At 31.8% G+C, this 26,802-nt stretch overlaps 1 protein-coding gene across 1 annotated transcript in view; it reads left to right on the top strand.

Annotated features, from left to right (window-relative positions):
* The first annotated feature begins 10,780 nt into the window (after positions 1-10,780).
* LOC125068130 (fibroblast growth factor receptor 3-like) overlaps positions 10,781-26,802 on the top strand; it is a 140,488-nt gene continuing 124,466 nt past the window's right edge. The window contains exons 1-4 of the mRNA XM_047677148.1: positions 10,781-10,811; positions 14,757-14,892; positions 19,109-19,203; positions 21,872-22,016. Of these exons, the coding sequence (XP_047533104.1) occupies positions 10,791-10,811; positions 14,757-14,892; positions 19,109-19,203; positions 21,872-22,016 (397 nt within the window). The 5' untranslated portion in view covers positions 10,781-10,790. The remainder of the gene's footprint in view (positions 10,812-14,756; positions 14,893-19,108; positions 19,204-21,871; positions 22,017-26,802) is intronic.

The raw sequence follows: 26,802 nt of genomic DNA, 5'->3' as shown, positions 1-26,802 counted from the left end.
TCTTCAAAGCTATTTTATAATCAAAATTTATAATTCTAATATTATTATAAAATTGAAAAAGTCAACTTGTCTTGGGGATTGAACCGTGATCTTCGCCTTCGTAATACCGAGCGGTGCCGGCTGAGCTATGGTATCATTAGACGTTTTGGATTTAGTATGTTTTGACCTAAACATACAAATTTACAAGCAAAATTTGATTAAAATATGATGGTTTTATGATATAAAACAAAAGTTAGATAAATATATTTATATTAAAAAAACACGAAATCTCTTTTTCCGACCTAAATACAAAATAAAATTCCAACTGTAATTTCTTTATTCAATATAGAAGCACTACACTCACTTATTAATAGTCAAACTAAAACGACCGGCGGTTCGTAAAATAAACCAAAACCTGAGAATAACCGACGAAAACTCAGCGCGATGTTCTTTGTGAATTTTTTAAAATTGCGTTCTCTTAACTTTTTTTTTTTTTTGTAATATTGAATATTATAAAGAAACAGCCGAAGGGCGATCGTTTCATTCCCAATGTCTGCTATAATTTTTGACACACCTTTGAACACAAACGATTCTTAACTTTTTTTTAAATCTATTAATAATAGCAGTTTGAATATTAATGGAATCTCGTTTTATGTTTACATTGCACTACAAAAAGCGTTACCTTAATATATTCCTATACTGAAATATCATAAAACAATCAGTTCATAAGTTGCGTTGCTATGTTGCGTTGCTGCGTTATATTTAACGATTATTTATATAAATAACTCTTTAAAAATTCAATGTTTTAATAGAATATTTTGTATACAAATGTCTTATATTTCAACATTACTTTTACATCGATAAACATTATGAGTTTCCGTTTTTTTAATACTATGTACGGTTATCAGGTTAAAAAAATATGAGTGAGCCAGTGTAATTACAATCAAAAGGTGTATAAAATTTTAGAAGACTTATTTACCGTTTGTGGTAGGAATACTTATGTTATATTGTTATAGTTGTATTGGTCTTTTATAGCCAATGTCAAAGGATACCGTTTACACAAGGAGATATTTTTTCGTTCGTCTATCTTCGTAAAGATAAATAAAAAAGTATTACATAAAATAATAATGTCGTTTATTTTCTATATGTTATTTTAACTTGAAGTAATAAATAAAAGCTGAAGTCGTGAATATTTCGAACGTAAAAAGCGTTTTTATGTTTGAGCTAGTATGGTTCATTATTCTTTGCACTTTACGAGTTATTTTGGTTAACTGAATTGGCTACGTTTTTCGATTTAGTATCAATAAAACAAAAGACAAATATTGTCTTTTTTATGGGATTCGTTGGCGGACGAGCATATGGGCCACCTGATGGTAAGTGGTCACCACCGCCCATAGATAAAGGCGCTGTAAGAAATATTAACCATTCCTTACATCACCTATGCGCCACCAACCTTAGGAACTAAGATGTTATGTCCCTTGTGCCTGTGATTACACTGGCTCACTCACCCTTCTAACCGGAACACAACAGTACAGTGTACTGTTATTTGGCGGTAGAATATCTGATGAGTAGGTGGTACCTACCCAGACGGGCTTGAACAAAGCCCTACCACCAAATATCTCTATTTATATGTACATATCTCTATTTTAAATACTAAATATATCATATAGATAGTAAACAAAAAGACGTAAGTACAAATATAATCATATTATGTTTAATTGGAGTGATTTTACATAAGTTTTTTTCGAATATTTAAGTTTACGATTGTCAGGGTAACAGTTTCTGTTAGTTATTAGTACCTTTCGTTAGCTGTTAGCTGTTGGTTACCTTTCGTAGTCGAGTAAATTATCATGTAATGCTACATTCGTAACAATGGAGTCGACTTATGAGAATCACTTAATTATAAATGTTATTGAAAAATCAAGTGATATCATAAATTCACCTATATTACCCAAATTTTATTATTAGATACCCAGTGATAATAGAACACGTAATTTTTTTATTGTGGGTTCAAACCCGAGCACCGCTGAATTTTCATGTGCTTAATTTGTTGTTATATTTCACCCCGTAAGGAAATCTGTGTTAGTTGAAAAATAGCCTTGTGTATCCAACAACCTAATTATCTCGGCGTGGTGGATTGAGCTCCGAAACTTTGTTCTCAAAATAGGTCTCTTAGCCCAGCATCGGGACGTTTACAAGCTGGTATTGCTCGAATCGCCAATTTCCGATAAACTGTATTCCTCTGGAAGAAGTACTGTTGATGATTGTTTAACGGTATCGCCGATTCAGTATCCCGATAAAAGTAGCAGACAGACCGTCCGATACTACCAGATTCTGAAATGATAAGTAATTTCAGATGAACTAATCTGACATAATACTTAACGCTCATTGGTCGTTCATTGCGTCACCATTAACCAATTACCATTCAGATTAACGTCAATTGAATTAATCTGACGTCGATTAGCTTTTCAGAAAATAGATGGGAATATACAAATTTGAGATAGTCAAAACACTCGAGAGTTCCTATACCATTATAGTGTTCCTATATGATTAATTTCCATTTTTATCTCCCTTTATATCAATTGAAATGTATATATTTATTTCATTTATAATTCAGTAACTTTTTCTGCTGACGCTACATTATATCATATTATTTTTGATAACACAGTTTAAATGAAATGAATACTTAATAAAACTCTAAAGGTGTTGAAGTGAAGCTTTAATCAAAACGATTACAAATTGCGAGCGCACTCCGTAAGTCGCACAATAAACACAGACGATTTTTTTATCTCATGAATACATGCTATATTATTATATTATATGATTTTGTTCGTTTGCCTTAATCTCGGGATCTTTAAGTCAGATTTGAAAGAATATTTTTCGTTGGGCAGTACATTTATTGGTATTATCATGTTAAGAACCAAGGAGATGCCGACTATTACTGCGAGTGACCGTGCGTACGCATAACATTATAATATAGCATATGTTTTTGACCGACGTTTTTTAATGAATATAAAAAGTCAGAAATATTAACCATTCTTTACATCGATAGAGCCGAGATGGCCCATTGGTTAGAACGCGTGCATCTTAACCGATGATATCGGGTTAAAACCCAGGCAGGCACCACTGAATTTTCATGTACTTAATTTGTGTTTATAATTCATCTCGTGCTCGGCGGTGAAGAAAAACATCATGAGGAAACCTCCATGTGTCTAATTTCAACGAAATTCTGTCACATGTGTATTCCGCCAACCCGCATTGGAGCAGCGTGGTGAAATATGCTCAAAACCTCCGTCTCAAAGGGAGAGGATGCCTTTAATGGGTAATTTACAGGCTGCTAATGCTAATTACATCGCCAATGCGTCGCTAAGCTTGGAAAATGAATATGACATATTCCTTGTGCTGTAGTTTACTCAACTTTAAAACCAAAACAATACTAAAATAAAAAAAAGAAATACAAATCATGATCGGTGGTGGTGAATATTCTGGACAAAACTGAACAAGTCCTTCTGTCACTAGTGGAACCAATAAGACGAGTTACACTTTTAACTAAGGTCCAAAGTCCAAGGTCAACTTTAAATTATATCTTTTTATTAACTCGACCTATATGGATGAATCAAAGTCTAAACGGTAAAGCAAAACTTCCCATAATAATTACCCGGATAAAGGATAACCCGGGATAACGAGATAGACAAAAATAAAATACATGTGCGTCACGGGACGCCCGACATAAGTGATAACTTAAACTAATCTAAGTTGAACTAATTAACTTGAGAAAGCTTAGTTTATTACTTAAATTTTATGTATATTAATATGATAATGTAAGGAATTAATAAAATCTTTTATTGATTATGAAATATATTTTGTTCTTAGTATTATTGAATATGTACATTAAAATTATGTGTGTGTGTATGTGGAAGCCACATAGGACTGACGCCGTAACGCGTTACGTAACGAAGCGGTTTACACTCCCATAGTAAGTTATCACTTCAAAAATAATGATTGTTTTGGTTTTGGTGGTAACTGGCAAATCTTGTTAAAGACTTTATTTTCGAAGGAGAGAAAACAACAATTGTATTTATTCAAATTCAGTAGTGCTTGATGATGATGATGAGAAATGTTCTATGTCCCCTAGATGGGGGGAAGAGGGCGTCCACAGATGTGCTCCATTGCGATCGGTCTTGAGCTTCAAGCTTCACCTCGCTCCACGTCATTCCGATGCTCGCTGCCTCTGCCAAAACAGAGCGTTGCCAGGTTTGACGGGGACGGCCACGCTTTCTTTTCCCTTGGGGATTCCAGTCCAAAGCTTGCCGCAATCATCGGTTTAATTGCACGCGTTTTAACCACTGGGCCATCTCGGCTCTTTATTTATTTATTCAATTCATGTTCATCGAACGGTCATAATATTTTCAAATAGCCATATAATCTCTGTTATATCAATATACTGATATTGATATAACAGAGATACTCAAGAGAAGAGATATTCAATTTATTCGTACAGATTCATTAGTCGCAGGCTAAAATGCGTCTGAAAGCAAACGTTGAAAATGAACGTATGAAATGAAATGAACGAGATCGATTCACAATATTTCGTCTCGAGTATACGAAATGATAAAAACAACTGGAAAGCCCTCAAAAAGGATGCTATTTGGGATAGAAAATTATAATTGAATTTCAATACTGAGGCTGGATCTTTTATTGAAGTGACCTTCATGTTTTTAGCCTCATTATAATGAAATACTAGGTGTTATGCCCGCGGTTTCGCTCGCGTTTTAGGGATAAGTCATCAGCTGTTATTCATAAGCCTCGTATCAAATCCATCAATTCGGTTAAAGAGCAACAGACATACATTAGAAAATAATTATAAGTATAATATTTAAATCCATTTAGCTTAACATCTAATACTCATAGTTGGTGTATAAATAAACTAACTATATAAATAAATCAAGGCCATTTAATAGTTGACTCATTTAAATTAAGAATACACTACTTAACGTAAAGATAGAGATAGATACTAATATGTCACCAACTGAATAGATTTAAGCGGCATGACATGGTAAAAGAGGCTTTTTTTCGTTCGGCTTGCCCTTCACGTTTAATTATCCGCGTGATTTAACAAATACAATCAAAATTTGTAGTTTTTTTGCCGTCTTTATTCTTTTATTGCTATCTCACGCACACTAAGACATAATGAAAGCGCAAACGTCACACATACATAATTAATTTAACCTGAAGGCGCGCGCCTTCGTTTGTTTGTAAAAAATATAAAGTATAATATTATTTAATATACAAAATGTCTGTATAAATTGTATATATAAATTATTATACAATATAATTTTACCTTTAGTAAGTAGTAACCCTTGCTTGTGGTAAGCGATGTGGTTGATCTACTCGTATAATTACATACATACATTAGCAGCCTGTAAATTTCCCACTGCTGGGCTAAAGCGTCCTCTCCCTTTGAGGAGAAGGCTTGGAGCATATTCCACCACACTGCTCCAATGCCGGTTGGTGGAATACACATGTAGCAAAAAAAAACCTTCGAACGAATGAAGGACGAAATCATTTGTCCCAAATATACAGTTAATTTATTTACGTAAATATTTTTTTTTCATCAATTGACAACTTTTATAAAATTAGTTTCTTTATAATGGTATGTAGTGAGACCTTATGTATAAGTAATTATTATTTATATGCTATAGTTTCTATGTTATATATTTTATCATACACAGTGTTTTAAATTAACATAGTCAGAAAAGATTTTTTTAGTCAATATCTCGAAAGCTTCTACCGAAAAGTTCGCGACGGCATACAACAAGTATATCTTTAAGTTAGTAGTAATTATATGTCAGGTAAAGTTATATTCAAGTTAAAGAGCGTTTGTGTGTTAAAGATATTGTACACCTGAAGATTTCACAGATAGCACACATTGCGAATGAAACAATTGCCCCGGGGCCGTCCAAAGAAATAAATAAATAATACATAAATAAAATATACAATATTGGTAAAAATATATAAAATATAATCCCGCTCTCAATTTTCGCTTTGTTTTTTTTTTTAAAGTTTGTAATTCTTTGCATCGTTTGCAATTTTTTGACGATCAATTATTAACTGTGATACTTTTCTATGTTGATACAAACTTAATACGTCACAAGACGATAATTTTTTTGTAAACATAAATATACATGAAGTTATTTTAAAAAATAAACTATATGTGTTAGTAGTCTTGTACTTCATGACGTATAAATAAACGCACGAGAAAAAATTGACGCAGGACGTCATAAATATATTAACACGGCACGGGCGGAAAAATGGCTTAGTTTGATATTGTTTATATCATAATATTGGTTTATAAATCATCCGAGGTAAAATTTTTGGTCTACGCACACGAAATTAGGTCAGCCATCTCGTGTAATACAAGAAAATACTAAGTATTTAAATTCTGATGAAAAATGTCAGTCAAATATTTAATTAGAAACTTTGTGATTAAATTTTGAAACAATTTTAATACTCTGTAACTCTGTTGTTATTATTCCAATTAAATATCATTCGAATCGCTACATATTATAAAATTAAAGTCGTTTTCCGCTGTCTGTCTGTCCATGTTTAACTTAGATCTTTAAAACTACGCAACGGATTTTGATGCGGTTTTCAATAAATAGAGTGATTTAAGAGGAAGGTTTATATGCGTATGTATATTATATGCATAATAAAATAGAGAAACACTGATATATATTTTTTTTCTAATGTAAATCACATTAGAAAAAAAATATATATAGTAAATAAACAACTTTTTTACGCTTACATTGCAAACTCTGACTGAACCCTCCGAGATAGACCAAAATAATGTACTGTACACCTTAACAAGGTCTACAAAAGAGTCCGTCATGGTACATGTCTATCTGTTAGGTATAACCCAAATTTATATACACATTTTTTATCCTTTACTTTATACGATAAATAATGGCTTATTTACGAAGCGATTTCAAGCAATACAGCATTAATCCTTACCCAATTAAGTAAGGAATTAAAATTAAAACCCATTTTTTTTAAACCTTAAATACATTGTGCCTTTAATGTAGATCAATATGAAGGTTGTATATAAAGTCATTATGTAGTACATTTATTATGAGCATTGCACCCGTACGAAGTCGGGGCGGGTTGCTAGTATGAAATAAAACGTATTATATATAAATTATTATTATATGTCTAGACAAACAAATCTCGCATTCAACTTTTCGTCGAAATAAATAATCTCCAACAGTTGGGCACTAAGTACACGCACACTAGTAAATACGTAAGACGTTTATCGAGTTTCGCACGCACACCAAGATAACAAAGTCTCACTCTATCTGGATATATAAACAATATAAGATTTCTTTAATAAACGAATCACAATAAAATAGTTAAAAAAATAAGTATAAAAAACATACTTATTCCTTGAATGGATTTCTTCCAAAACTAAATAAAAGTATTTAGACTGATTAATTAAATAGTTATAAAATCATATTCGATATAAAAATTTCAATGTACAGTGAAAATCAGGTCTGCACGTATACGGTCGACAGTACAGCACAGACGGTCATGTGAAAACTGATACCTCTCTTATAAATCAACCATATAATCCGTTATAAGAATCCGTCCAAACAACCCCATACATAAAATGGAACGCTTTATATATTTATTGGAACGTAAAATTGTCAAATAATAATAAATAATATTATTTTTCCATTAAACGAAAGGAATATATCAAATATAAATATGAAGAAAATGAATAACATCGGGTTTCCTTAGAATTCTATTAGATAGTTGTAAATACAACTTAACACAAACGTTTAAATAGAGTTTCAATAAGAATACGTTTTTCTTCTGTGACGTTATTATCAGAAATTAATGTTGTTTTTTTTTTTATTGTTATTTATTATCTTCATAGACTAAACTTGCCCTCGTTGGTCTTAATTAGGTATTTATTGTTATTTATAAATAAAGGTTTATTTTTTAATTTAAAATATAAGTTGGTGGTGGCAAATGGTGCAACTGATGGTAAGTTTCACTACTGACCATACATATTGGCGTCGTACGAAATTATAGCCATTTCTTACGTCGTCAAGTGATTATTTTATTATGTTAAAGGATTAACACCTTAATCCTCTTATTTTGTAATTGGACTGTTTTGGATTATTATTTTTCATATTTTCAACAGTCATTCAAAGACGAATGATACTGACTATACTAGATTCTACAAAGAAAAGCCGTCAAGGTATCCTGTGGTTACTTTTTCGCAATTGACAACATCGTTAACTTTAAGTAATATAAATGTACGTACAAAAAAGTGGAATATATTTTGACATACCTTGTTTTTGTCATTCATAATTAATCATATAATTTCGTTTCAAATCACAAGCCTCGATACATATTTTTTTGTTAATCTAAATCAAACTCAATATTAGGATCGTGTAAGAAAACAAAGATGACGAGACGCGTTGACTTTAATTGGAAATCGTTAAAAAATGTGATCGCGAGGGAGTTAGTTTTGATGTTCTGATGCTCATAGCATGTTTTATGCATGATGAAATGGCAATCGACATTGTGCTGTGTCATGATACTTGTGTGGCCCAAGAACGCGTCGCCGGATACATCATTCACCGGTATCAATACAATATTACGAGGGTACATCGGCCGGACGACGACCTCGGACGATCTAGAAACAAGAACATCGATACAGGATGAGTTGGTGCATACATCGTTGGCACCAGATTTTATGTCAAGTCTGCCTGCAAGCTCGGAAACGAGAGATGATTCTGTAAATGAAATGCATTCCACTCCGCGCTTATTTCCGAGTGCAGCTACAATTGATCTTACGGTGAGTAGATTTCTATAAATAGACTTTGTGATTTCTTCTTTCGCCTGTTTCAAATTTAATGGTTTCTCTAACACCCTCTAATGTTATTGCTTGTTATTTGTTATTATGTGGATACTTGCCCCTTATTCTCGTAGTTTTAGCCATTCTTATCCAAATTTCTGAACCAGCAGAATATTTCTAGACAGGAACCCAATTGATTGAATAAATTTATGAAACGAAACTTATGGTAAACCGCAAAGAGTTTAAATTTTTAAATATAGTTTTTTACGCATCAAATATTGTAACCATTCAAGTAACACTAGTATGAACAGCGCGCCTGTCATACAACACTACCCTGATCGCTTAGTTTATACAGTTTCATGCACTTTGCTTTCATAACAATCGAGGCGCGTAAGGGCGCCGGGGACTATAACTCATTTAGTTATTATACTACTTTTGTGTCTTTGTATCATTTTGCCTTTGGCCCTACAGGCCTTTACAGCGTCACCGGGTCGAGTACTAGACCGTAGACTCAGTCTTGAAATTTCATCCCTCTCGGGCTCCGATGACAATCGACCTGAGGGTGTCGCCTATGAGATCAACTAAAAAACATGTTCTTAGTTATATATACCCAGTACAGAAAACTTTACAAGCGCGATTCAGAACTGTTCATAATTTTATACCTATATATATTAGAATTGTAAATTATATTTAACATTAAATACTATTATGCCAATTATAATTTATTGATTTGTTACGCGGTAGTTCCGCGCATTTAATCACAATATTATAAATTTTACGTTTATCGTGGTCAATAAATCACGCACAAGCATATATACTACCGCAACATCTGGTTAAAACGTCCAACATTAAGCTTATCTTGGCACTCGTGGCCAGTTTACTCTTGTTAGTACTATTGTTTTTCAACGAATAAAACGCACATTACTAGTCCAAATGTACAATGGTAACCGTTATCTAATCTATAGACGCGTATCGATATAACGTCAGCCAATCTCTAGTGTTAAACGTTTATTATCGATACTAGAACGAGAAGTGATAGGCGATACACAAATAGATGCCGTGGACACACTGGCCTTAAATATTTCAGCGACGCCGTTTGTGTCGCATGATAAGCATTCGATAATATATCGGTTTTTAAATTACAATTTATTCGATAATAAAAATGATTTATTAATGGCATTAAATTAAATTGTTATTTTATTTTTAGTAAATGACAGTTCCAACGTTGTTGGCCTGAATGAAGTTTTAGAAAGAAAAAAAAAACTGTATCTTAATTTACAATAACACATACATGACATAAAAATATGGTAAAATATGTATAATGTGATGTATTTTTATTTAAAACTAGTTTAATTATTAAGACGTCATAAATTATGAATGATGATATTTCTCAAATTCAACGATTTTAATTCATACCTTTCTTTACGTAATGTTGGAAAAGAGAAACTACAGAGTTTCTTCTCATTAGAATCTACTTACTACGTATTAAAGCTTTAGGTTTAATACAGTTCTGTAAAATGGTTTTGATACGTTATTGGCGATATAACTGCAGGTTACTATAAACGAACGTTGAAATGGATCTCGTTGCGTTTCGCGTCAAAATGTATCCACAGCTTAATATACTTATAAATCTTAATCGCTAAAAATTCCGTTTATTTTCGTATAGCATCGCATGCTTTTGAAATTTAATCAATTCCGTGTGTACTTTTGTTTGCTTTTAGTGTTGTTTACCGGTTTCTACGTCGGAAATAGACAATTCATATCCGTTGATTCATTTCTTATATCAATAGTTATCAAGGGAACCATTTGTATTCGGTTATTAGGATATGATGCAAGTCCGTATAAAATGTGCGCTTACCGCGGAGTGTTCGTGTTAATGACATTTATGTGTTGTCTGTTATTTTCGGGTTGTGGAAACGAACTAATTGTTCTCGGGGATAAATCTCGTATGCATCGAAACAAATATAATGTGAGTCTCTAAAAATTACAATTATAAATTTAAGTTACAAATATCTCCTGTCCAAATCACGACTGTATGGAATGCTGTGAACATTTTTCCAATGCATTGTAATTCCAATCCTGTTCCAAATTCAAAACCTACCCAAAAAAAAAATTATGTTATATAATTGTAAATATATAAGAATTGTTGGAATCATTACAATTCATTCATGAAATTGTTTAGTATGTATTATACAATTTATAAGTTAGGAGTTTATCTTTCACAGATAACGAAACTATCCATTTCTTTGTTAGATTTCAGTTGTATTATACGTTTATTATATTATTATTAATAATCTACATATGTATATTTATGAAGGGATTATTGAAAATTTTAACTTCAAGCGGTAACTATGTGTGATGGCTACTACTTACTAGTGTAATGTAATGTAAAAACTAAAACAAACAATATTAGTTTTCTGTTAATGAGGTAATTAACACACTTGTTTTATAGCTTGAAGGTATATTCGCCTACAACAGGGAAAATTATACGCTTATATGTTGATTAATAATTTACTTTAACCTTAATATCTAAATGATTTCTGTCTGGCTTTAGATTGGGCAAATTGATTGTGACGTTACTTGCTAAAGTTTTTGATTTCATTACATATGGATTCCATAAAATTAGTTGATTTTTCAACAGTCCATTCGCTGAAAATCTCTTTACCAGTAAGGACGAATGTATGGCTCACCAATCGACTTTTTTCTATTAATAGACTCATAGGTTAGTATAAAAGGGTTTTATAATCAACCATCCAGCCAAATCTTACTCGAACGTCAATTTCCTCTCAGGTTACCAAATAGTCTACTTCATTGCCTGATCTGAGATTTAATGCGATTTAAAAATCACAGATTCAAATCTATTCACTTAAAGTATCACTACAGGCTTTAAATCATCATCTCATCTCTCAGTCAGGTAATCAACTTAATTATCAGTTGGACTATAGTAACATAAATAGATTTAGAAACAACTGAACAGTAAATTGGAGAAGAAGATAGGCTACATCTTCTTCCACACGAAATTCAATCGAAGTAGGAATAAAGTTAAACAAACTTTAGATTTACGTATTTAATGCGATTTGTTAATAACTCAGCTATATTGTGCACTACTAAGAGTTTATGATTAATTTATCTTTATTTATAATACAACACTATTACTCTTAACTGGCTATACACTTTAATTCTACTTCCAAAATTCCGATAACAGTTTGGTCGACGTTCGAAACGCAATTTTATATATGATCTATGAATATCGTAGATTAATCAAGCTATGATTGACAAGCCTGACGTGATTGAATGACATCGCGTCAATTTTGTGTCAAATGTTGTTTGGCTTTTCTCTTCTCAGGATTTGAATAGAGTATAAGAAATTATTTACCGAAGAAAGATTTTTAAGTAAATAAATAGAAATATATACATTGAGCCGAGATGGCCCAGTGGCTAGAACGCGTGCATCTTAACCGATGATTTCGGGTTCAAACCCAGCCAGGCACCACTGAAATTTCATGTGCTTAATTTGTGTTTATAATTCATCTCGTGCTCGGCGGTGAAGGAAAACATCGTGAAGAAACCTGCATGTGTCTAATTTCAACGAAATTCTGCCACTTGTGTATTCCGGAAACCCGCATTGGAGCAGCGTGGTGGAATATGCTCAAAACCTTCTCCTCAAAGGGAGAGGAGGCCTTTATCCCAGCAGTGGGACATTTACGGGCTGCTAATGCTAATGCTAATATACATTGTAAAATATATATATTTTTTTATAATTAAAAAATACGAGTTCCTATCCCTGGGCAGTAAAATATGTTTTGAAATAAATAATTATGTTGACATAGGTATATATTTAAAATATACAATTCGTAGCTCAAAACAACAATGTTGTTTTAGGACCTAAGTCCATAATATAACATGTTCATTATATATTCGTATTTGTTATATGTTTTAGATACGAATATTATAATTATTACTAATTTTCGGTCGCGGCTTTACACGCGGCTTAGAGTTTGGTCGTCGGCTTGGAAAATAAGTTTAAGTCTTTTAGTTAGTTCAGTGGTTAGACCGTGAAATAGCAATAGACAGACAGATCTACTTTTGTATTTATAATATCAGTATAGACAATAAGATAAGATTGAAAAATGGCCATTGTTAAGGTATATCGCCTTAAAAGGTTAAAAGCTGACTCACGGTGACTCCAATTTGATACGTAATATATTTTATAATATGATATTTATTTAATTATCTTTATTAGGACAACCAACTATAGATACAATATTACATTAAAAAAAAAATTACATTTTAAAATTATCTACGCAAGAGTTCTACTACTTACAGGCAGTCTCACCACTATCATATTGCACAATGTTTATTAAAAAATATAAATTAAATATAAGCAATAATTAGAGATAAGTGTAATACATTGTTTTAACTATTATATAATTAATAAAACCAATAAAACATACCATAAATATAGAAATGAGCACAAATAAAATTCTTTATTATTCGACTGAACTTAGGGCGACTATCGTGACATTTCTAAATCTTTTACTTGATTACTAATAATAAAATAATAAATAATATGTATAACAATGATAATCTCGATATGATGGTTTTTTTTCCTAATTATATCATTTAACCAACCCATTCCTTCGCATATTATGTTTTTACAAGGAATTTACGTGGTGGGATTTGTGCAAACCCGTCTGAGCAGGTACCACACACACATAACATATTCTACCGTCAAACAGCAATACTTAAAATTGTTGCGTTCTGGTTTTAAGGGTCAGTGAGCTCATGTAACAGAGGGACAGATTTTGATTGATTGGATTGTGTAAAAGACATGGCTAGAATGAATTTTACTTGTGAGATGACGTCAGACAGAGAAGTATGGAAGAAGACATTCTGCGGCGACCCTGAGTAAAATTGAGATAAGGGCAGGAGGATGATGATGGTGATATCGATTGTATTGTGCTGTGACTTTCGAACACGTCGTTATAGACTAACTAAATAATGATATCTCTAAGATATTTGTCACATTTGTGTCATATTTAAAGTAAAAATGTATAAAATCAATACTATCAGCATATCATTTACATATTTAAAGATAATATGAATATCTTAAATAATATATAAGATTCCCAACCCAAAGTTCCAATCCCCTCTCCACACCCTAAAGGGATAAAAAAACTATGTATATACTATACCTCCCCGAGACTCAAAATGTCCCGATACGAAATTTCATCTAATTTGTTTCAGGGGATTTATAATATCAGTAGGAACCACATTTACAGTAAGACGTATTCAAACTCCATCGATATAACTTTTCATTTAATATTATAAATCAAAATATACTTTATTCAAGTAGGCTTTTACAAGCACTTTTGAATCATCATTAAACAAACTATTTTAAGTAAAGCTACCACCTGTTCGGAAAGTAGATTCTACCGAGAAGAACCGGCAAGAAACTCAGTAGTTACTCTTTTTTCAACATCTAAAAATACAGTCGTGTCAGTTAAATACAATTATATATGTATGTTATGTCTCCTGCCTGGAAGTCAACAAGCATTAACTCCACGCTTTTTTATGATCTATGTAATCTTGTATCGAATAATATGCCTTCTTTACCAATGTATTTTTTACAAATGATTTGAATTTATGAAACGACAAAGTAAAAAATGTCTGCGGAATTATTATATAATTATTATAGAAACGGATACATTGTCCCAAGAAGAATTTATTTTATTAACGAAACTTTTTTGGTTTAATTAATTTAACTCAATATTTATTCATCGCCTTACAATTAGTTTAAATGTTTCAAGTTTGTCGGGCATCACGTGACGGCCACATTATTTTTCTTAATTACATCATATTTACAAAATAAACATGTTATCTTTTGATAATAGACATATCTTATCTGTTTCAGGCCCCAACAGAAGTTAATCCCGACCGTTTCAAAGTGCAACACGCGGCTCTTCCGCGCGGTGTCCAAGTGCACCCGCTTCCCCTCGTCGGCTCGGACCACGAGTTGATGTTTAACGTAACATGGAACCCACCGAGTGGTACGTATACAATACCCTTATACCAGATATGTTAAAATTCAAAGTCACTCATATTGAGCCAGTACATTGACAATTAATATTGATTATTCGTAAGTTTCTGAACAACCAGCATACATATGTCGAATGAAATATTACGACCAGCTTTATAGCATCGCGGTGGAATAAATTGTAAAGACTCCAAAGTATCCTACGGCTCTTACTTTATAATGAGACCATTAATTCGGTATTAGTTTTTTATATAATTATAATATGTATACGTATAGTATGTATTCGTGTAGTGTTCACAAGGGACGTAACATCTTAGTTCCCAATGTTGGTGGCGCATTGGTGATGTAAGGAATGTTAATATATCTTACAGCGCCAATGTCTATGGGCGTTGGTGACCATTTACTATCACTTGGGCCAGCTGCTCGTCCGCCTACCGATATCATGAAAAAAGTTTAAGTATTGCTATGTAGTCATTCGTGTATATGTGTGCATAAATTAATATAATACCTAGAGAACGGAATGAAATATATTATGATAGAATTAAAAAAAAATATTATCCGATATTTCCATAAAACAACACGTGCCTTAATAAAATTATGGTAATCCACCTTGTGGGTAAGACTTTGTGCCAGCCTGTCTGTTTGGGTACCTCCCACTCGTCATATATTCTACCGCGAAACAGCAATACTATATATACTATAGGCACAAGGGACACAGCATCTGTCATCATCTGTCATCATCATCAGTTTCAAGGTCGTATTAGCGATGTAAGGTTAAGTTAAGAATGGTTAACATTTCTTATAGCAATGTCTATAAGCGATGGTGACCAATAACCATAAGATGGTCTATATGCAATGCAATGCATACCTGTATTAGATATAATAAAAAAAAATAAAAATAAAGAACTCGACGTTAAAAATAACGAATAAACATTTCTATCTATTCTACGATATATGTCCATATGCCTCTATGTATACACAAATGTATATTTATGTGTGTTCTTTTCTACCCATTATTAATTATTTCATTTTACGCACAGGTAAAAATGTTCCGACATCCTCAATAATCATCGGCATATTTCAACCAATTTATCCAACACGTTAATAATTTATACTCTTCTATCCTACTCCTAAAGCTCCCTTATGAATCACTCTATTGGTGTATAAAAGTTTGTTTGGTAGTTTTTAAGTTTATCGCGCTCAGACAGATGGACAGACAGACGCGGTGGAACATATTAAGAAAATACATTAAGAGCACGTGTATATCGTAAAGGCAAACAATAACTGCTTTGTGTCTTACGCACGCAGGGAGCATGTTTTGGGGAGCGGCCAACCTGCTAATCTTCTCTAACGTCATCCTCATTAATCAGTACAAAGTTTCGTTCATTATTTATGAAGACAGTCAAGCACTTTGACCACATAGCTAACACTTACAATTACAATTGGCTTCAAATACTTACTCCTATATAAAGCTGCTAAAACAGTTTGAAGTAATATTTTCAAATCATAGTGATATATCGTAAGATAGATTTTGAGGAAGGCTACGGACTATTTAAAATCACGCTACCGCAATAAAACCACGCGCAGCAACTAGTATATTATGTGTTTATACAATAAAATAGAGACTGCCTCATTGGTCTAGTGGCTTTATATAAGGCCGCAGATGCAGAAGTCTTGGCTTCAAAGCCCAGGTCTGCCCGATCAAAAGTTATTGGGTTTTTCTCAGTAATAGAACGGAGCCTGAAAGTTGAAAGTGGATACTTCCAACGGAGGGAAAAGTGTTTTCTTTATTTCACTTGTGAACTGTAACATGTCCAGCGTAATTGGCTGGTCTTCCTCGAGATTGATCTATTATATCTATCAAATCTATCAAAATAGAGATAGATAATATAAAGCCCGTAGCATCGCTTAAGCTGTATTATCGAAACAGCTCCGTCGATAAATTATCCATCCTCAATAATAATATAAACACTTAAGTTGGTATCATGCCACCTTTTTGTGTGCAAAGCAAAAAAGTGATATATAAATTAATTAGCGAAATGATTTGACAATGTTAGATATTTTGTATTCGATTGACATTTATAGAAATTAATTGTCAACAATAACTTCAAAATCTGTCACAAAGCTGCAATTTTGAAGTCTAAAGAGTTCGATTTTCTTCTTCTAGAAGAACAATTGTATATATAATCCATGGGCTTGTGTGAGTGTATTTATTACGTAGACATATGTGATCTAGTATGTTGAGCGCAGTCGGCTGGTTTCCCTTGAAATCGACCATGCTAACTTAATTATTATTATCATTATATTAAATATTTATCATATGTAACTTTAATGAGACAGAAATATTTAACGTAACATATAAGTAGGCATATTTTGGCAGACTGGCAAATAGGCCACCTGATGGTAAAAATCACCATTGCGTAAAAAAATGTAACCAAAAATGTAACATCGCCAACGCTCTACAAACCTTGTCCCTTGTGCCTGGAGTTACTCACTCACCCATCATGGATGGTACCTACACAAAAAATCTTGCCCAAAGCCCATCACCAAATAAAGCCAACCAAAAAAAGTCGACTATCTTTTTTCACATTTCAAGCAGACGTAACGTTTCAGGTTCGCTGCGGATGTTAAACAACGATAATATTATAGGTCAGTTGCCAGCTTCAGAAAACTGATGTTTTACAGCTAACCCGGTAAAAATATTCACTAGTTCAAACATGACTATGAACTCTTACTCATTGACTTCGCATACTTAGCTCTGATTAATGAGTATTATGCGAGTCTGCAGCGCGTTCCGCTGAATATGATTTAATATCTAAAAATAAGACGTATTCGGAAAAAGTTAAGGATAAATTATCATTTCTTATCGTAAATCTATAATATTTGACGACCTCCGTTGTCGAGTAGTGTGTACACCGGTTTTCATGGGTACGCCACTCCGAGGTCCAGGGTTCGATTCCCGGCCGACTCGATGTAGAAAAAAAAGTTCATTAGTTTTCTATGTTGTCTTAAGTCTGGGTGTTTGTGGTACCGTCTTTACTTCTGATTTTCCATAACACAAGTGCTTTAGCTACTTACATTGGGATCAGAGTAATGTATGTGATGTTGTCCAATATTTATTTATATTTATATCTTATAAAGGCTAATTTTGTTGCTGTCGTAGGTACCACCCACTCATGACATATTCTACCAACAAACGGCAATAAGTGGGTCAGTTGTTGTGCTTCACAAGCGATATAACATCTTAGTTCCCGAGGTTAATTGCGCTTTGATGATATAAGAGGATCGTCCAATATTTTCTTCCAATATCAATACTCACTATTAGTAAAAGAAAATAATTTATTTACATAAGAATTATGTATATATTTAAGGACATTAAGTCCTTAAATATATACAAATATGAATTGAAAATAATTACTATATAAATCTTGACCGTATTTATAGTCTGCCTATAAATCATTACATAGTATAAAACAAAGTCGCTTACCGCTGTCTGTCCCTATGTATGCTTAGATCTTTAAAATTACGCAACGGATTTTGATGCGGTTTTTTTTAATAGATTGATTGATTCAAGAGAAATGTTTATATGTATAATACATGTACAATATAGTAGAGAAACACTGATAATTTTAGAGGTTTCTAAAGTGATGTCGTAAATAAACAAATTTTTTACAAATCTTGGCTCAACCCTACGAGATAGAATAAAATAATGTACTACAGTATTGTACACACTAAAAAGGTCTTCAAAAAAGTCTGTGATAGTATTTGTCTATCTCTTAGAGATAACCCACAATAACTATTTTTACCTTACTTTACTTTTTACCTTTACTTTTTATATGAAATAATTTCTTATTTTCGAAGCGATTTTAAGCAATACAACATTAATCCTTATTCAATTAAGTACCTTAAATACATTGTGAATTTAAAAAACATCAATATGACCCTTTACAGCATGTAATTTAAATGAATATTTTCAAATAGAACATATTACAGTAAATTAAATTTATTAAATTATAATTAAATCTATTAAAGTAAATTATAAGTTATTAATAATTTATAAATAATTAATTATTTATTTATTTCTTACTAATGTTTATTTTTTTATGAACTTAATACGTATCAATTGTACACACCTACTAGTTAAAACATACAAACTTACATCCTAAATAGTGTATTAATAATTTTACGCATCTTGACATATTAATCACAACACTGATACTTGTCTTCAGGTCCTCAAGTCCGTGAATACTCGCTGGAGGTCCACAGTATGACTGACACCGTGGATTGTCGATCGAACTTGTGCTACGAATACAACATTCCAGGGGTAAGGAGTTAATTTAAGTTATGAAGGTCTACCAAACTCCAATCGAAGCAGGAGGAAAGATAAACAATTATTTGATGTACATATTCTATGCGATTGGTTAAAAGTCTTGCTATAGAATGCACTGCAAACAGAACTCGATTAATATTACTGTATTTATAATAACTACACTTCAAAGGTTCCTACAACAATTACGTCTATATTCGAAACGTGATTTTTACGCGATTCCACAATTAATACCAAAGAATATTCAAGATATCGACCAATGATAAAAACGTAAAGTTTCCTTGGGTTTATGAGTGCTTCTATGAAATGAGAACGCTTAGTATACAAAGTTATCGCTCACAATATTTAAATTAAAGGCGGTGATAGAGATTTATGTTTATAAATATTGTAAAATTAAATTAGTTTTCAATGAAGTTTTTTTAATAAAGCAAAGTGATCGAAGTCGCTTAACCTAATTAATATTTGTTTCGGAAAATATCCACAACAACAAAGATATCGTCTGGAATACAGATACTTATATTGACAGACATTTATATTGTATATGAATACTAAAAAAAAAGGAGTTGTGTCGTGGGTCACCCAGTTACAGCTGTGTTGTTTTCGCTATATAAACCATTAATACATAATAGACTAATAAAATCTTAATAAATTCAATTGTTATTTAAAACTAATGTGTGAAGTAAACCTTAAAAAAAAAAGTTATATTAAATCATATACAATAGAAAAAGACAGAGAGAAAGAGAGAGAGAGCCTTCTCGACTTAATCGTCAGATTAATATATACTTAGTGGTTGTTAGAAATATAAAGCGCGTTTATACTATTAATGGCTGACACGCTCGAGGACTTTTATACAAGATTTTTTTTTTTACATTTTTAACAATGATTACCCGCTCTCCTCCCCACTAAAATAAAAAAAAACTTGTAAAAAACTTTTTTCTTTTTAAAATATTAACTTTCGAATGCAATAAGTTTCCACGACGCTCGAGCACCTGCAAATTTAGCATCATCGCCTCCCCTACTATAAGATTGCCTGGATAATACTAATAACGTTTTTTCTTGAACGTGAAGATTACTACCAGTACTCTTTACTGTAAGCCGCGTAAAAGAACTTTGCTCCAAAAATTGTTTTCAAACTTAATTTGTGATGCTGCCTGGTAAGAAAAACACGCAGGCACTCTAAAACAAATAAAAAAATAACAAATTCAAGGTAAGATACATCAAAGGCACAGAGACACAACATGACTGTGGAGTTACAAATAATAACAAAACACAACAATAATAAAAAAGAAAACTATGTTACAATTAAGTTTGTATAAGTATTATTTTATATGGTATTACATAGTATGGAAATAATAATATTAAAATGAACATCGCGGCGACATATGTTTCAAGAAAGTCTCCGGAAAGACGTTACGTAAAACTAACCAAACCTATATCGTTGTCAAAAGTATTTTTAAATGATTTCGTTTGTCTAAATTATTATTATTATTTAACCGGATAACTGTAACAAATGAATATAAAACTCCATAAAAAAAAATTGTGAATCTCATTCGAGCCAACAGGAAGTGTAACTAATCTGAAGAAATAAATAAGAAGGATCTGAATTCATTCCAAGCTATTTTAATACGGAATGATCAAAAAGGTTACTTGAGACTATTTACAAATGTCCAATATCATTACGACAAATTATTTACCATATAGCATCGGCTTAACCATCGCTATATAATAAGAGTTAAATTGGTTCTTGAAAGCGAAATATCTAGAGAATGAGTAACTCCTCCCTAGACAGACCTTCACATGATCGGCAATATTAAAATGTTTATACCAGACATGAATGTGTACTAAAATTTTAAGAATAGTAACTCAATAACTCATGTCGGAGTTTTTCATCGAATCATTCATTTTGATCGTGGATGAAAATAGAATACCAAATTTAAACGTTCTAAATTAAATTTAACGTTATGTCGATCTACGCGGAAGCATACCGAAAAGACTTTTTTGAAAGCATGATAAACATTATCTGTAAACCGGAATGTCAGAATTATTAAATTATAGCTGACGAGCATAATGTTTGATGAACTTAAGTAAATTACTAGCGAAGAATAAATCTTCATCTTATTTCCATTTCATGTAAAATGTTTAATGTTTATAATATGTGTATGATGTGGATGGTATTTATTTTATTTGAGCCAATTTTGACAACTTTATTAGCATTTCATCGCCAGAATCTGGTGATTTTCATAACAATATGAACGGACAGCTTAACGAACTTATGACTTATTCCTGTTTAATATAATTCTGAGTCTTATGACATCCGTCATAATCATACTCAGATTTAACGTTTACGATTTAATAGGTACAGATTTTTCTTGTTGACCTTTGAACAACTCTGAGTGTTAGAGTAATGCTCTCATTATTATCTCACTATCTCTATAGTTCTGCTGCACTAGATCGTTGGACTGCCATGTATTTTTTTTAATGTTCAACAATTGCATCGTCTTTTTTGTAGTACTATTTATATTGACATCTAAGGAATCCTCAGAAAAAAAATTAAGCCCATTCGTTTATGTGGAACTTGTTTCAAAATAAGTTCCAAGATTTGACACATATCATTGCACAAAATCAAATTGAATAAAAAAATTAACAATGATGTTTATTTCGCCAGGAATCGTTGTGGAGTGTGATCCCGGCGTATGCCAGTCCTGTGCCGGAAGGCTGTGCAGTGCGACCAGGTTGTGCTTATCTAGTAAAGTTAATTGCACATCCATGGGATGGTCACACAGTTGCTAATCTGTTTGTGGAGCTTGATGGTGAGTACGAATTCGATATTTAAAAAGTATGTCTACTGGTGTGTCTGGATATGTTCCACCCACACTTTATTGACTAATTCGACGCTCGTTTTCGCTGAATATTACCACAGTCGTCAATTTTATAACGGCGTAGTAAAATAAGTTCACAGTCTATAAATATTTCTTCGCTAAATATGAAAATGTTATTATGAAATAATATATTCTTTTAACCCAACAAAAATCCAAGTATTAGCGCGAACAGAATATAAAAAAAAATGTGAATTATAATTAATTTAATTTATGTTTATGTTTAGTCCTTCTTCAAATTTTATTATGTCTTATGATTTTGGTTTGGATTTCCTTATACTATAATTATTCATTTAATTATGTCAACGATAACTGATTTTGCGTGTTCGTGAGTAATTCAAACGTAGTTCTTCTATACTTCGAGAGATATTTCCTAGTCCAAAATCTTCGTGAACGCGCACAAAGCTCGTGTTTAAAGTAATATAAATCCAATCGCATTTTTTATTTTAAATATTCTTATAAACCCTGCAACAGAAATAGAACGACTGGAATATGTAACCATTACATTGAAATTTGTTTATCCAGTAATTTCTCTAAGACTTTCCATTACGTATGCATAAAAATTGTTTATTTCATAAAATTCATAGTTTTAAAACGTGTGTTAGATCAACGTCGGATTTACTTTTACTTCTCTTCAATGGCTGCATGAAGCGATTTGTAAATGTTTGGAAGTCTGTATAAACTTTATAATATAATGCGTTGAATGCGTTATATATCAATTTGTACAGTGCACTTCGAATATACATATATATTTTAATTTTACTTAATCACGCATCTAAGATAGGTTATGTATTTGCGTTGTCAAAGTCAAGCCAATCGTCTTGCACTTTAAGTCACGTTATTTTTGCTTCTAATAAGAGCGGACGATGTACCAGAAATAAAAGTACCATTAATAATATATTAAACAGCGCTCTGATATTTATATTGACTTTGTTTTCAACCCATAAGGTTGTCTGGATGAGTATATTTACCAATAAGATCTCGTGTATCTTAAATAGTTTTATACTATTTATATTGTAAAATGTATATATCTGCAATGTAACTATATCGTTATTTAAATGACGTCAATAGTATTTTATTAGAATCCTATATGATGCATTGCAATCGTCATTATGAATAATCTTATTATGAATTATCGTTAGTCACTTTATTTTCAGCGTAGTTTTAAAGCGCTTGCATTACTTGATTATACCAAAATGAAACGTATTTGTACCTCTGTCGCTTATAACCTTATAGCAATATATATAATAGTGAGCTATTAATTAATATTTGATAAAGTTTAATTAAGTTAAAGTAGGAACCACCATACTAAATACTGGAATAAAATAATATTAAAATGAAAAAAAAAAAGTAGTATGGGCCACGTCTTCCAAGAAGACGACAAGCTCGAAATCCAGCGAAGATCTGTTGATGTTCACTAAAAATATAAAATAACGCCAAAATTTATAAAAATAAAATGTAAAAAAGGCACAAGCAACTGTGAGCCCGTGGATGTTGTAAATTAAATAATAACAATAAAAAAACCACCATACTGCTACTTACTTATACATTTAAATATTTTGGCGGTAAAAAAATTGTTTTAATAAGAATCTTACAAATCCATATCATCCACAAATCAATTATATTAATAAGATTTAAGATTAATGTTAGTACGAAGCATTACATATGTAAAATAAAAACTACGATATTTTAAAAAATCTAAAACTGTGTATAAATATTTACGCCGACCGCGTACAGTGGAATAATAAAAAAAAACATTTAACAATAAAAGTGGTAGTAAATTTTGGTCGAAATTAATTACTTTATATAAAAGTCGGCATAAATGCATCATAGTTATTCCTGTAGTTTTATTTCACGTTCAATAGTATTTCAATGCCGAGTGTACGATTTTTTTCGATTTCGTCTGCTTTTCGTTCGATCAACACTTTGTTTTACAGTTTACATTAAAAAAAAAAACTTAATTATTAGCGCTAGACTAAAATATTTTGTATCACTGCGCCTGGTGAGGTTAGACATTATCGTGTATTGGAAAGCTCCTGCTTGATCTCTGAGCTTTTACGTTGGATTATGAGTGAGCGACTTAAATAGCTTTACATTTAATTCGATGCTGTAACGTGATAATTCAATAGTGCTTTTATGAGCTTAATTAAATAACGAATATTTTGTTTTTAATTTAGTGTGCTTCCCCAGTGTATTTTGGTATTAGCTAAAGTCTTCGTTTAATGGCTGAAATAGTTTTTGCCGTATACGTCAATTTACTTTGAAATTAACAAGTTAAACTACAATTTTGTCGATGATATATTGCTTGACAATGAAATTATGGACGTTTTTTTCTCAAATGGCCACGGCTAATTATATAAATCGTCACGGTTAGACAGGTTTCCTAACAATATTTTTTTTTACTTTCCCGTTTACGAAAAGAATTATATGGACATATATTGTTCCCAGGGATTTGCCCAGTCTACGATTAAAATCCACGAGTTTTATCGATTGAGTCATTTAGGCTTTTGTCTGATGTACGAGATGATGTTATTTTACGCGTACATACATAACTGTCTTTTTAATTTAATTTATTTTTCCAATGAAATGCGTGTTATGGAATGTCACTGTTTCTAGGAAATTAAGCATTTTTTTTTTTTATAAAACGAGAAAAATATAATTCATATTATTATGAACGATATAGATAGACCATTCTAATCAAGCTTCATAATTTATCCAAACGAATTCAAACAAATTTCAATAAAAAAAAAAAACAGAAATTTCCATCCTAGACGATCTAGAGTTTCCAGGACATTATTTTACTCATCAACATATCTAATTAATTATTAATTAATTATTATGATATATGACTAAATTGAAATATCGATAAGTTATTAAATGCTTCTGCTACTAATAATATACTACTAGTAATAATATCCGAGGTTAAATCTAGTTAATATTATTAACGGTTTATATCAAGCGTGTAATATATTTCAGTTAGTTTAATTCTATCAAAACATTGTATTTGAAAACAAACATATTTTGTTATGCAAAGGCGTTTGTAAATGTGCCAAATAAAACAAGACATAATCGTAAAAACTAAATCAGATATTCATGTAGTTTGTTGTCAATGGGATTCGTACAATATTTTAATAATATAGGTAGGTAGTTTGGCAAATGGACGACCCGATGGTAAGTGATCACCGCTACCTAACTTAGAATGTAATAGAATGTATATTTTGGGTGGTACCTTACCAGATATGATTGCTCAAAGCACTACCACCAATTAAACTGCTTATACATTAAATTATATAAAGTGATGTTTTTTTATCGGGGGTAGGATACTTACTGTACAGATATATTTAGATGCGTTTATTAATCGCTTTATTTTATCGTAGTTTTAGAACGGCGTATAGCCATTTCCAATGGCAGCATAAACAACGATAGATAAACACCTTTGACCTTGAATTACTCGAGATCTAAATAATATGTGGTATACATTACGGATTCATAAAATTGAATTTGAATGTCAGCGAAGTTATTGTAGGAGTTGTACTTTAGAAGTAAAATTAAATAGATATTAGTGCTTAAGTTGAATAGTATTGTTTTATAAATAAATAGTATTAATCAAGAACTGTTTGTAGTGTATAAAATAGCAGAGCTATTAGGAAAATCACTGAGAATATGTAAAATGGAAAGTGGGAAATATTTTAACACTTAAGTAATAATAACAATAACGACAGCAAAAAGTTTAGGTTTTACTACAGCTGCTGGTGTAACGGAAAGCTAAGCAACGCTCTGTACACCCGAATATCCAAAATGTCATGATCCATGGATAATAGTGGGAATACTGTTTTAATGAATTATGGTCATTATCTCATTAGTCACTTTGCGTATTTTATTATTAAAAATAAATGGTATTTTTTACAATATTTTAGTCACTTGTTTGATGCGTTTGCAATTATGAAAAATGACTAATTAGGATAACGAATTTCTCCAATGATTGGAATACACTTATTGAACGCACCATTAAACGTCAAATATGGCTGCCCGTTGAAGTTATGTCATGGAATTTTATGAATTTAATATCAAAATATCTCCATTATACGATATTTGCAGATATATATAACACGCAAAAATCATTATTTTTAACGATTTATAATTGATAGGCTTCGATCGGGTCTATCGCAGACCTGCACGAAATTATTAATATAGATTCCATCCAGGATTTTGACAGTATTTTAAATGATAGTTAATAGGACCAATTTATATCACGATATATAGTAACACGAAGTTCCGTGTGTCTGTATAAACATTTCATACGGTTTTCACCAATGGACGGAGTGATTATTGAGAAAAGTTTTAAATTTACTTGGTGGTAGGGCTTTGTGCAAGCCCATCTGGGTAAGTACCACCCACTCATCAGATATTCTACCGCCAAATACTCTGTATTGTTATGTTCCGATTAGAAGGGTGAGTGAGCCAGTGTAATCACCGGCACAAGGGACATAACATCTTGGTTCCCAGGGTTGGTAGCGCATAGGTGGTGTAAGCAATGGTTAATATTTTTTACAGCGCCTTTGTCTATGGGCGGTGGTGACCACTTACCATCAGGTGGCCCAACCAATGTCATAAAAATATTGTTTCTTACCTATTATTTTCTATTATAAGATTTCTTACTATTATAAAATTGTTTAACTATGAATATTAATATGACATAAAAAATACAGATTCCTGCTTG

This window comes from Vanessa atalanta, chromosome 13 (assembly GCF_905147765.1).
Source record: "Vanessa atalanta chromosome 13, ilVanAtal1.2, whole genome shotgun sequence".
NCBI lineage: Eukaryota > Metazoa > Arthropoda > Insecta > Lepidoptera > Nymphalidae > Vanessa > Vanessa atalanta.
This window is presented reverse-complemented; position numbering and strand designations above follow the sequence as displayed.